This window comes from Pogona vitticeps, chromosome 4, assembly GCF_051106095.1.
Source record: "Pogona vitticeps strain Pit_001003342236 chromosome 4, PviZW2.1, whole genome shotgun sequence".
In the NCBI taxonomy this organism is placed as follows: Eukaryota; Metazoa; Chordata; class Lepidosauria; order Squamata; family Agamidae; genus Pogona; species Pogona vitticeps.
Genome location: NC_135786.1, coordinates 71,982,220 through 71,995,461, shown reverse-complemented (window position 1 = coordinate 71,995,461; position 13,242 = coordinate 71,982,220). Strand labels below are relative to the sequence as shown.

At 39.5% G+C, this 13,242-nt stretch overlaps 1 protein-coding gene and 1 long non-coding RNA gene across 21 annotated transcripts in view; one reads left to right on the top strand and one right to left on the bottom strand.

Moving 5' to 3' along the window:
- The window catches only part of LOC140706648 (uncharacterized), a 74,208-nt gene that overhangs the window by 36,280 nt on the left and 24,686 nt on the right, over window positions 1-13,242 (bottom strand). The window contains exons 2-3 of the long non-coding RNA XR_012086420.2: window positions 12,534-12,688; window positions 7,677-11,621 (exon numbers count right to left, since the gene is read on the bottom strand). This is a non-coding gene — a long non-coding RNA (uncharacterized LOC140706648). The remainder of the gene's footprint in view (window positions 1-7,676; window positions 11,622-12,533; window positions 12,689-13,242) is intronic.
- The window catches only part of DAB1 (DAB adaptor protein 1), a 790,680-nt gene that overhangs the window by 755,642 nt on the left and 21,796 nt on the right, over window positions 1-13,242 (top strand). For 11 of the 20 annotated variants that reach the window (XM_020789863.3, XM_072997675.2, XM_072997678.2 and 8 more), the window contains one exon: window positions 8,519-8,575. The exons of the other annotated variants lie outside the window; for them this stretch is intronic. In XM_020789863.3, the coding sequence (XP_020645522.1) occupies window positions 8,519-8,575 (57 nt within the window). The remainder of the gene's footprint in view (window positions 1-8,518; window positions 8,576-13,242) is intronic. 20 annotated transcript variants of the gene reach the window in all.

Below are 13,242 nucleotides of genomic sequence, written 5' to 3'. Positions count from 1 at the left end.
AATCGTCCCCTCTTCTAGTCCTTGGTCCTCTCCGATAGTCCTTGTGGACAAGCCTGATGGGAGCATTAGGTTTTGTGTTGATTACAGGAAATTAAACCGTGTAACCACTCCTGATGCCTACCCAATGCCCAGGCTAGACAACCTGATTGAAACCATAGGGGGTTGTCGGTTCATCTCATCATTGGACCTGGTAAAGGGATATTGGCAATTAAGAATTGATCCCAGGGATCAAGAAAAAACTGCCTTTTGCAGCCCTTTTGGTCTCTATGAATTTCGAGTCCTGAGCTTTGGTCTCAGAAATGCACCAGCCACATTCCAAAGGCTGATGGACCAGACCTTGGCAGGGCTCAGTGACTTTACAGTGGCCTACATTGATGACATAGGGATCTTCAGTAATACCTGGGAAGATCACCTGATACACCTGGAGTTAGTGCTGCAGAGGTTAAGTGCAGCAGGGCTAACAGTAAAGGCCAGCAAGTGTCAGCTGGGTAGCCCAGAAATAAAATACTTAGGTCACATGGTAGGGGGAGGAATGATAAAACCCCTGGAGGCCAAAATAGAAGCTGTTCGAGATTGGCCTAGACCCACCACCAAGAGAAAAGTCAAATCATTTCTTGGGTTGGTGGGCTACTACAGAAAGTTCATCCCGAGGTTTAGCGAGATTGCGGCTCCGCTGACCGATCTGACGAGGAAGAAGGCTGATGACCGCATCCCGTGGACCAGCGACTGTGAGGCGGCGTTCCAGAGGTTGAAGGAGGCGTTAATCAACTATCCTGTCCTGCGTGCTCCAGACTTCGACCGGGAGTTCATAATCTACACCGATGCGTCTAACAGCGGGGTAGGAGCAGTTCTGTGCCAGGAGGATGAGAATGGTGACCAGCATCCAGTGTCCTACCTGAGTAGGAAACTTCAAAAAGGTGAGAGACATTTGGCAACCGTGGAGAAGGAGTGTTTGGCCATAGTCTACGCGATCCAGAAGGCCAAGCCTTACATCTGGGGAAGACATTTTATTCTGTGTACTGACCATTCACCATTGCAATGGTTAAAGACGATGAAAACCCACAATAGCAAACTTATGAGGTGGGCTTTGAACTTACAGGACTATGACTTTGAAGTGAAGGTGGTCAGAGGGTCAGTGAACTGTGTTGCTGACGCCTTATCAAGAAGACCTGAAGACTGAAGACGGCGAAAGAACATGGACTATATGTATATAATGAAAACAAAAAGTTAAAATGTACCTGGTTTTGAATTTGGTTGGTATTAATAAAGGTAAATTGATGTACTGTATATGGTAAAATGTTTAAATGCATATTTGCTATGGTTAACTTGGAGTGTAAGTATATGTAAGTATTATATGGTATGTATAAATGTTGTTGTGTATTTTATGCAGGTTGTTTTTTTGGTGAAAAGCACTTTTAGCTTTCCCCCTACAAAACAACTTTTAAAGAGGGGAGGTGTTACATAACAGCACTGATGTTACCTGTCTGTCATGGGTTTGGAGGGAAAGTTCCATCCTATGGGGAGTGGAAGGCGGGACATCAGGAGGAGGGGCTGTACTGTATAAATATGTGATGCCTGTGTGGTGAAATGTAGATGCTGAGACAGACTGTGAGACACTGGGTTGGGACGAAGCAGCAGCTGGGGAAGAAGAAGCTGTTGTGGGAGTCTGGGTGTCTGACAGGGTACTACTGTGTGTCAGAGTACCAACCTGATAAGTTCAGGTGTCTGTGGGTTAGCCAGAACTGATGGGTTCAGGGTCTGTGCTTTAAGTTAAAGGTTCTAGGTGAACCAAACTGTATGCTTGTGTGTGTGAGAATAAGCCACGTTACTTTATTTTATTCACCTGATTGTTTTATTTACCCTGTTTGTATTTAAAATAAACCTTATTCTTTTGTTGTTTAAAAATCCATCCCTGGTCTGTGTGACTTATTATAGGGAATGGTTGGTGGCAGCTTAGTAACTGTGTGATAGATCCCAGTAGGTCTGGGTTTGTCACATGTGGTTAGAACAAAATGAAATAAAATTCAACAGTAGAGCAGTAACACATACAAAGTTGTGTGAAAGATGTGATTAATATATATGAGATAAGAAGCCCCTATGTTTATTTAAGCCAAGAGAGGAAGAGTTGAAACTCCTGACATATTCTCGTTCACCTCTTTCCTTGAGAATCTGTCTTTGAAGTTCTTTTGTGCATGGATGTTTAACCTTCAGGTCAGAAACAAAGTATCCGAGGATCTTGAAGTGTCTTTCCAGTGGTATCTGAATGTTGTTTCTAATGTCATTTTTGTCCATTTATTCTTTTGTGTAGAGATTGGCCCATTTTTCTAGTATAAAATGTTGTGGGGCAATGTGATCAATAGACAAAATATAAGACTGGAACATGAGCAGATGTACAAACTCCTTGCTTGTGATATTTGTTTGTCAGTGGCAATTTGTTATTGTGAGTTACTCAGTTTAGCATACATGTATGTAAATTACCAGCAGGATCCTGGTCTTGGGCTTTAAATGTCCTTTATATTCCAAGATAGGGATGTATAATTTTTGTGGCAAGAATTAATACCTTCCTGATAGGAGGATAAATGCCCTTACTCCTCCTCACTTCAAGTAGTTGCTTTTGGGTTTTCCACTGATTATGCTGTGCAGTGTGCATGTATTTTAATCTAAGATGTGACCAGTCTTTCAGGTAATTAAATGCAACCTTTACAGTTTTTCACAGAGTAATCACAAAGACTGCAATTCTACAGAAGGCTCAAGCAAACTTGTGGTTGTTTCATGTAGCACACAGGGGAAAGGGGATGAGGGATTTTAGCTCTAATAACTGAAGAAGCCTTTTGTATTGAAATGCCTAAGAAAAGGCAGACATATGGGGCCAAATATTTGCTCCCAGTTAGTGCCATGCAGTCCTGTGAAGTCTCTGTTGAAGACTTTTCCACAGTCTAATAGACACTAATGGTTCACCCTTAGGAAGCATCTCCTCAACAGCAAGTGATGCGGAACAAGAACTGATGAAGGATACAGCTGATGTGCTCCATGATAATTGGACACTTGGGACATGCAGTGACATTGTAGTAGGAAGCTGTTTTCTGGAAGGTCCTGCCGTTGTATATTCATGTTGCTACTAATGGTCTGCTGAATGCCACACTCATGCTTTCACGATGTTAGGTTGTTGCTATTGCTCCAGACAGCTTCATAAAAGCAATCAGTACCGTTTCAGTGAGACAGTTGGGAGTGCACTGTGACTTGATGTGACAATGGCAAAGAATTGAAGTGGACAACTGAAGTGATTCTCTGATGGAAAAAGGAGCAAAATCTTATAAATGAAAATAATATCTTTTGGATTTGGGGAATGTCCATGACTTATGGCAAATTAATAGTGGTTGTCTGATTTCATATTTCCTTGAAATCAAGAACTAGTTTTCCTTTATTATACTATTACTGCACAAGAGTGTGTAGCACGACAAATTAACATTCTGCAAGACAATTAAAAATGTGGGCAACTCAAACAAAAAACTAATTGGGCTACAGATCTCTGTACCAAATTCAGGAAAGTTTAGGCAAAGTGAATTCAGGTTAAGGTTTTTTAAAGGAGAACTGTTTTACCTCCCATGTGGAAACAAGTAATCTTAAACATCCCCGGATTTAAAACAGATCAAAAAAATTGAAAAGACCAATCTTGCTTACCTTGAAAGAAAATGTTTGGCCCCACCCACTTTTTTATTTTGAAGGAAACCAGGCTGAGAGGCTGAAAAATTGATTCTCAAAAAAGGCCTTTCACAAAGAAAAAAACCCAATTACAGTGGTGCCTCGCTTAACGAGTGCACCGTATAGCGATGTTTCCGTATAGCGATCCCTTTTTCGGGATCGCTATATGGAAACATACCCGATCTTCGCAATGGGGAAAACCCGCATTGCGAAGATCGGGTATTGCGGCAGCCATTTTGGAGCCGCCGAACAGCTGATCGGCGGTTCCAAAATGGCCGCCGGAAGCCCGGAAATGGCTGCCGGCAGCCGTTTTCGCGCCCTGCCCTCGCTTAGCGAAGGCGCGAAAATGGCTGCCGGCACCTGGAATCCTCGCTGAACGGGTAAGTAACGAAGGTATTGGAACGCATTAAACGAAGTTTAATGCATTCCAATACCTTTTCCCTACCCGTTTAGCGATGATTCCGTATAGCGAGGATTAATCCGGAACGGATTAACCTCACTATACGGGGCACCACTGTATTTTGTTATAAGACTGAGCATAAATAGAACAGGCTTCCTAGCACCAGCATTACAAAGAAGATACATTATTGCAGCTTTGTGGCCAGGAAGGAAGATGTTGGGAAGCAATGAAAGGTCAAAGAAACAGTCAAAAGACAGGTTTTCTGTGAAGAGACAAAAGTTTGCTTTTGCATTACAAAATCATAGAGCAGTTGTGTTTGTCACAGCCCTGAATACTTTCTACAAACATTATCTTAGGATTTCTGAGATAATGGCTCCTAACACAAGTCTTCAAAGGGGAAATCTGCTCCAGGTCTGGGATAATATGAACTTTTGACCCTTTCTGTCAGGAACCAATTAGTTGACTCTCAGGAGGATAACTTTTTAACTCCTCCCTGGCCATACAGGTATTTGTGCTGCCAAAGGGATTCTGTGTCTGGTTGCAAAAATATTTTAAAATATATTTTTAAAAGAATAGAGAACAAATATTCAGATGCTGACTCATTTAAGCTGTGAAATTGCTAGGGTTTTTTGCTTTGTTGCTGGGGATAGTCTTACTCAATGTTGGCAGAATTTGATGCCTATATCCTGTCATAGTTTCAACAATTCCACTGGTCTTGTCACTCTACAATTGATATAGGATACATCAAGTCACTTTTGATGTGTGGTGACTATATGAGTTAATGACCTCCAGAATGTCCTGTCATCAACATCTTTGCTCACATATTGCAGACCAATAGCATTTCATATTAATTGTTCTCTATTCTTACTGCTTTTCTTTCCTATCAAAATTGCCTTTTGCAGTAAGTTCTGCTCAGGTCTTCCAAACTAAGCTGTGGATCCCTTTGTTAAGTAAACCAGTCTCATCTGTTCTTGCTGCACTCCCAAACCATTTTCCCCAGCAACATTGTCTTTTCTGATCAGTTGTGTTTTTTCATTATATTTTATTTATTTACAAGATTTTTTAGCCGCACCATTACCAGTGGTCTCTTACCATATGTGTATGATAGTATAGCTTCAGTTTATTCATTTTTGCTGTAGTGAGAATTCAGGCTTGACTTGATTGAGCACCCACTTTTCAGCCTTACCGGCTGTCTGTGGTATCTGTAAGGCTCTCCTTCAACACCACATTTTGATTGATTGATTGATTGATTGATTGATTGATTGATTGATTGATTGATTGATTGATTGATTGATTGATTGATTGATTGATTGAAGACTTCTAGACTGCCCATTTGGCTAGATAGTTACTCTGGGAGGTGTACAACAATAAAAGCAGTAGCACAAAACATATACAGATAAAAAAATTCACTAAACAGCATAGAAAATACAATAAGATTAAAACTAATTGGATGGCTACAGAATATTAAACTCAAACGCAAAGCAGAGCATTCAGCAATGGCATGATTTAAAAGGCATGCTGGGGAAGGGAAAGTTTTTAAGGATTTTTTGAAAATCTCCAGAGAGAGGACTAGAGAGATCTAGTTTGTTCCAAAATGAGGGAGCAACTACCGAGAAGGCATGGTTTCTTGTTTTCTCCTTCTGAGACTCCCATGGGGTAAGTAATCTCAACCACTCAGCCTGCAATGCGCCGGTAGGAAGGGCAGCTATTCATAGAAAGAGGCAATCTGCCATGTACTGAAGTCCCAAACCATTTGGGACTTTACAGATCAAAACCAGCATTATCCATGTCTTCCCTCACTGTCTTTCCCATAGTGTGGGTAATTTTGATCTTGGTCTCCAGTGACAATATTTCTAACTTCCAGTCTATTTTTTTTTAGTATTTCTAAAGGCCAGGAGACATGTTTTGGAAAATATGCATGGAATGCATTCATAGAGCTTTTGGTCTAATATAGCTTTTCTTTCTCAGGTTGCTTATTCCAAGGAAAGGATTTGGAATTTGGAAAATAACTTTCTAGTCTGCATTGTGCAGAGTGGGCATGCAGCATTAGCTTACCTGAGAGGTTAATGGGTGTGTATGTTTTTCCATTGTTTGTGTTGCACTTAACTCAGACCTTTGCTTCACCATTTCATTAAGTTAAAAAACAACCCATCAAAATATTTGGGCACAGAAGGACTACACATCCCAGCTGTTCTTGCTACTGTCCTCTCCCAGCAGCCACAGTACAGATCATGGGCTCACCTTCTGGGATCCTCTGGCACTGGCTAATTTTACATGAGACAAGTTTTTGTTGGAATTTGTGCATAGTCTATGTATATGTAAACTTCATTTTTTAAAAGTCAGGAAATTCAATTCTTAAAAAAACCTAAAGTTTGTAAATATGGGATATTATGCTCCCTTAAAATAGGAATGAAGATGAGATATGGTTAAAGACGTTGCATTTCAAAATGGATTGCTCTTGATGGATGGTTCTGTAATAGTATATAATAACTTCTATAGAGCTATGTATAGCCAGCCCCATCCTGATGGAATGATTTATCATCCACCAAGTAGATCTTCAAAGGTAGAAAGTATGGAGAGGGGGCCCCTGCATATTACCGTGCTCTGAATGATCCAGTGTATTGCTTTGAATGCTGCATAAATGCACAGTGCCACCACCATCTAATATCTTTCATCCAAACCCTCACCAACCATCACTAGGTAGAAGGATTCCCTTCTATGGTGCACTTTATTTATATATTTCTTTTATACAAATTGTTGTATTGGAGGGACACAAATTGGAGGGGGTGTGGAAGTTGAGTCATGGCAGTTGGACTTCTTTCTTATCAGGTTGAAAGTTTCTTGAAACATTTTACTACTCATCCAAGTAGCTTCTTCAGTCTGAGGAGAATTGATAGAAAGCCCCTGATATATCCACCATGTCGGTTTCACTTCCCCCTGATCTGAATAGGCTCATTAAATGGGCAAAGGACAGGGGATGAGTGAAAATCCCACTTCTGCAGTCCTTCTCCACCCGTTGTCATGGGTCGTTAACAGTAATTAACAGTGGTCTTTCTAGTGTGTGGTCCTGATTTTTCTGGGGAGGGTTAAAAGGGCAGCATGATAAATAGGAGACAGATTGCATCTAATGCCTCCACACTTGTTGAGTGAAGGATTTTCTATATGCACATGTATGGCCTTCCTGACCCTCTCTCAAACCACCTATCTTCTTGGTCCAAAATTAGTACATTTTGGTCATCAAATGATTGTCCTTTGCTTTTCAAATGAAGGAACTCTGCTGATTGTGGTCCTGAGCCATTACTCCTCCTGTGCTGGGCCATCCTCCTGTTTAGTGACTGTTTGGTTTCTCCAATATAGAGCTCTGAGCACTCCTCTTTGCATTGGACTGCATATACTCTATTGTTCCTGTTGTGTTTTGGGTGGATGAATCTCTGCCTTAATGTGTTTGTGGGTTTCAAGTGTGTAGTATGTGGTGTTTACCAAAAATCCTTTTGAGCTTTTTGGACATACTCGCCATGTTCCATCAACTCTGGGTCTTAAACTCTTCCATTGTCCTCCTGGGTCAGGATATTACCTTGTTAAAGGCCCATTTTGGATATCCACAGGGTTTAAGGGCTGTCTTCAGATGTCTGTTTTCCTTCTTCTTGGCTTCTGTGGCGATGGGGATGTTTCTTGCTCTGTGGTTTAATGTCATGATGACCCCTAGATTGTGTTGCAATGGGTGATGAGAGTCAAATGTCAGGTATTGATCAATCTGTGTGGGTTTTATGTAGATTTCTATTCCTAAACTGTTGTTGGATCCTATGATGACTGCACAGTCCAGGAAAGCCAACCGGTTGTCTTTGGTGTCTTCCCTGGTGAACTTGATATTTGGGTCCATTGTGTTTATGTGGTTTGTGAAGACCTATGCTTCCTAAATTTTGATCTTCGCCCAGGTGTCATCCACATACCTGAACCAAGATAAATTGGAGGGGGATAAATCTTCCCAGGTAGCTATAAAGGTCTGTTCCCACACCTTCACAGTTTGTAATCCATTTATGCAACCCATATAACTCAAGAGAAACCATTGAGAACTGTACTCTTTCCTCCCCCTGTCCCCCACACTCCCTGTTCATCTTCATTTCCCATACACAAGCTTTTTGTTGTGAAAGAACCTAAGGAATGGTTGTTTAGATATATATTGATGAATTAGAATTTAGATTCACTTGTCTTGTATCTTGGCATTGAAGCAATCCCATACGTCCAGCATGATTAGATTATCACCAAGGTAAGCAAAAACATCTTACTAAGAAACTACAGAATAGTTCTTTTCAAGAAGTAAAATCAATAATTGTTGAAGTCATCATTGTTGTGCTCAGCAGTACATCCCATTTTCATAAATCGTTCACTTTCATTTTCATCAATCATGCATTACAGCTGGAGAATGGAAGCCTATTGTTGGACATAGATGAAAATCTTGATAAAGTCAATCAGGTAAGCTAATTCCATGTAGATATAGATGAACTGACCAAAAAGCGGCGCGGAGGGGGCATGAGTTAAGTGTATAAACTGGCTGAACAGATATCAGCTCAGTTGATACAAGCTCCATAACATTTTTAGAATACACACACCTTCTTTTATTGTCCTAAGACCTGAGTACTTACCACTCAAAACTACTTCTCACCATAAATTAAAGTTTGAAAATCCTGGGAAGGGGTTGCTGAATTCTGAACTGTAGTTCAAAAACATGTGATGGAGGAAAACAGGCAAACCCATTTCCAAGTCATGCTCACAAATTGGTGTGAAATCCTAGACCACCAAGCCCAAAGACAAATCAAGGAAAAAGTCAAAGCTGTAGTGAAGGTATCCAAAAATGTGACTGACATGAACTAATTCTTAACAAAACAAAAATCTAGAAATATCTCAAAATAACCCCATGGAAGTAACACTTTAGGGGTAATATATATTACTCATTACACTAAAATATGTTTAACAACCGTTACAATGCTTTTCTGCTTTAATGGCCAGGATCCTGCTCATGTTTGTGTAAAGTTTGCATAATCTGTTGTGGCTAATTACAGCAAATTGATTACTGCTGGGACTTGTTTTGGTCAGATGCTTGATCATGTGTCCAAGTGCTCAGTTCAGATTCATCCTAGCACCTCAGCAATTAGCCACAGCAAATTGTTTACAGCTTATGCTAACACTGGGAGTTGAGGCAATGTGTTTAATGTTGCTTCCAAGCTGGATTACAAACTGTAATAAATGGTTTATAGTGTCAGTAAAAGAAACACTCTAAGGCTGTTGGCTTACTTGTTAAAGCATAAAACATTTACACTACTTTGACGCCGCCACAGGGATTGTGTCCAAACGAAGCAAAGTTATGACCCAAATCTTCTTATCTAGTTATGTTAGTATAGCACAAACAGAGTGATTTCTGGAGGTGAATTGCATCAATTTACAAATTTGCCATACACTTTTATCAGTTGCATACTGAGTTTCTTAAGTTGGTGCAAATTGCCTCCAAAAGTTACAGCATTTGCATAGTTGTGCAAGAGGATTTTGGCCATTTAATATCATATGAGATACAGAAAAATCCATCACCTAATATTTCTTCATGCTTCTGTACTGTTGTAAGGGCACTCTGTGACATGAACAAAAATAGCAGATCTGTGTCTGAGGAAGACTGCTTACACTGGAGGAAGGGAGCCCCACTGTGGTTTAATAGGCTAAAATTAAAGTGATGATTCTAATTTAATTTTTTTCATTCTAAACAGCATCCAGTACTAGTTCTGCTGTGTTGTGTCAAAAAGATACAGGCAAAAGATCTAGAGATGATCCTCTGAGGGGGAAAAAAACCAAAGAAATGTGTATTTAGTCTAGAGAAAGCTCCTAGCTATTGTGAAACTTTTATAGTGCATTTAAAAGGGAAGGCTCACTTAAAGGAATAGGTTTGTGTCTTACCCTGTTCATATATGCAATACACCACCTCCAAAATGAGGTAGGTAGTACCTCCTGGGCTGAAAGACTGTACAAAATCACATAAAGGCTTTTTTTCTGGTGCAATTGTCTAATTCCTTTGACTTCAGATATATCTGTAGCTATCACTGAAATATTTCCCATTAAATCTAGTTTGAATACACATTTTAATATATATTTACATATACATTAATATACATTTCCTTCAGCATACACTTGCATCAGATAATATATGTTTTAACCAATAAAATTATTAATTTCTAAAATGCCAATTCATTTATATTAGCCAGCTTAATTGTATCAGGTTTCTTTCATGCATGGTAATGCAACTCTTCAAATTGCTCACCAGCTTATCATATCATCATGTTTTTTTCTGCTTTGTTCCATTAAGTATCTAACAGATGGAACTGCAGTGGTGTGCATGTAAATTTTGCATAATTTGCCACTGCTAATTGTGACTAATTGACAAGGTGTTCATGCACATCATGTTTGCACAATCAGGCATGTGACCACACGCAATGGAGATGCACCACAGCATCAAAGTTAGCTATGGCGAATAACACAAACCTTAAGTGATCACGAATAAGATTCTCGTCAGTGATTTACTATGCTGTTACAATGATTGTTTAATCAGAAGCACCACCATTGTAAATCTAGTTCAGAGTTAAAATGCTGAGATTCTGAGACTTGTACAGTTTCCTACTTTAAAAAAAACACAAAGATACAGACTTAAACCTCACTGTGCCAAATTGCTTGGCTTACACATTATTGCTGGATGTTGTTGTCGTAGCCAAGATTAATTGAATGTCACTTGAAATCTGTACTGCATTTCAGACCTAAGCCATACAATTGGATATTTACCACTGAAGATCCAATTTTAATGGTAACATACTTGGATTGTAAGGATGTATGTGTGCTTGCATGATTGTGTTTGCCCATCACAGAATCATTTTGTAACTGCCGGATTCTCTTGAAATTAAAAAAAAAAAGATTAATGAGAAGCACAGCTTCATCAGAGCACCCTTGGCTTTCAGAGGATGAAAAATAATCTCTTCCGCGACATTAAGGGAAGAAATTTCCTCCATGCTGTATCTTTTAAAAAGTGGATTTGTAACACTTCCTGGATGCATTAGAAATTGAGCCCTTAAAATGGGTGGCATGTAATTAAGTGAGGAGATTTATAGGACCAAGCACCACCTTTCAAATCAAACATCTGAAAATCTTCCTTGTCTCTCTTGTCTGGCTTTTGTAGACAGAGTAACTAACCACTTTTGCTCAAAACTATTACCATGATATTTTTTTCTTCCTTTTAAGGCCTTTATTTATTAAAAAGAGCCTAATTCATTTCTCATTTTTAGTATCTTTAACTGAAGTTTCTTCAATATAAAGCGCATCCATTCTCTACAATCAGTGTATAATGACGCAGGGATCTCCAGACGTGGAAGGCATGGTGTAGACTTCCTTGCACATTTTTGTCCTGTACTTTCTTCCCTGCGATCAGATCCATGTTCAACTTTAAAGCTCTATTTTGGTCTTTGAATATTGATTAGAACGTATGGCCCTGTGAAGGACAAGAGAGACCCAGGAATGAAATAACAGGGTGGTATGTCATAAATATTTTAAAAGTAATTAGCTTGCAATGATGGGATGACTTTGACTACACACTGGATATTTTGTGTGTGATTCCTATGTAGATAAGACATCTACGTATGTGTGGTTGCCTTGATGGACCTGAAATGGGGCAGGCAATTTTTATGGCTGAGGCATATTTTTTTCCTGACTGCTACCTCTGTATCTGCAATATGTAAATAATACTGGCTTGAATTAAGGTGACAGTACCAACTGAAGTAGATCCAGTGAATTAGTGGGTTTTCAGCTTAATGTTGACTCACCACTCAGCAGTCAGTTCAGTGGGTCTACTCTGGCTGCATTTGGGCTACTGACTTACATTATTGTTGTGGGGAACATACACATAAAGCATTCTGAACATTTGAAAAAATATATATACAGTCTAAATGTCATACAGATAACATAGTATCTTCCTGCCATCTGTGTTGTTAGAGTTTTGTGAGCCTTTTTAAGGGCAAGAAGACATGTACAATCACAGTACAGTATCTGCAGACAGTTCTGTTAAAACTCATTAATCTAGGCTCAGACCAGCAATGTCTGCAAACTGTGATACTCAGTATAGGTCCTGGTTACTCTTCTTCTAGTAAAAAAAATCTTGGAAGGCCTGCTTATACAAAACCGTGGCTAAATGGTGTGGTAGACATAGCATACAATAAACAAATCTGAAGTTAATAATAATAATAATTTTTCTTAGATGATGTCCTTGGTCAATTTAGGCTGTGACTAAACTGGCAAGCCAAATTAGAGCTTGCTGTGATTTTATCTACAGCCTGTATTAAGGCTGAATCTATAATCAATGATCACACAGTGGCTGTGAATTGATTTAAAAATTCACTGTTCATACTTGATGTGATGCAATTCTCATTTCAGTCCACAGCCCCTTCTTTCTTTTCTCTGGTTCTACCTTTGACAATCAGTTTATGGTTCACGGTGAAACCACTTAGTTTTCAAAGGGTTGTACATTGTTCTAGGAAAAGTGGCAGCATTCCAGAGGTCTTCCTAATGTGTACAGAAATACCACGTACTTTTATTTTTATCTGGGTTGTTTTGTTTTGGTCTTGTTCTTAAATTACTTTAAAAAAAAAATCATCTGGAGGTGACCTAGCCCTAAACTAATATATCATCAATACTTGTGACATGGTGATCTAGTGCTAATCTCATATATGTTAAAAATAACAACAACAACAACAAAAAGCTAGAGGACAATTGGGAATAAATGTGAGAATGAGTGTTCCAGCCTGAAAGTCACACACCAACTGTCTATGAATCTCCACCCACAGACATGCCCCCTGTCTTTATGAGAACAAATCAACTGATCGCATGGGAAAAAGAAAATCCCACTCATTCTGATTTGAAAAAAGAAGCCTCTAGCAGCAGAGAGAGAAAAAAGCAGTGATGAGAGCAAAAGGGGCTGGATTGATCTGAATCAGCCTTTGCATCATGTAATCAGAAAAAAAATACAGTGGTGCTGTACGGGGCAGGAAAAGCCTATTGGAACGCATTAAACTTAGTTTAATGCGTTCCAATAGGCGCCCAAACTTACCCCTCCAGCG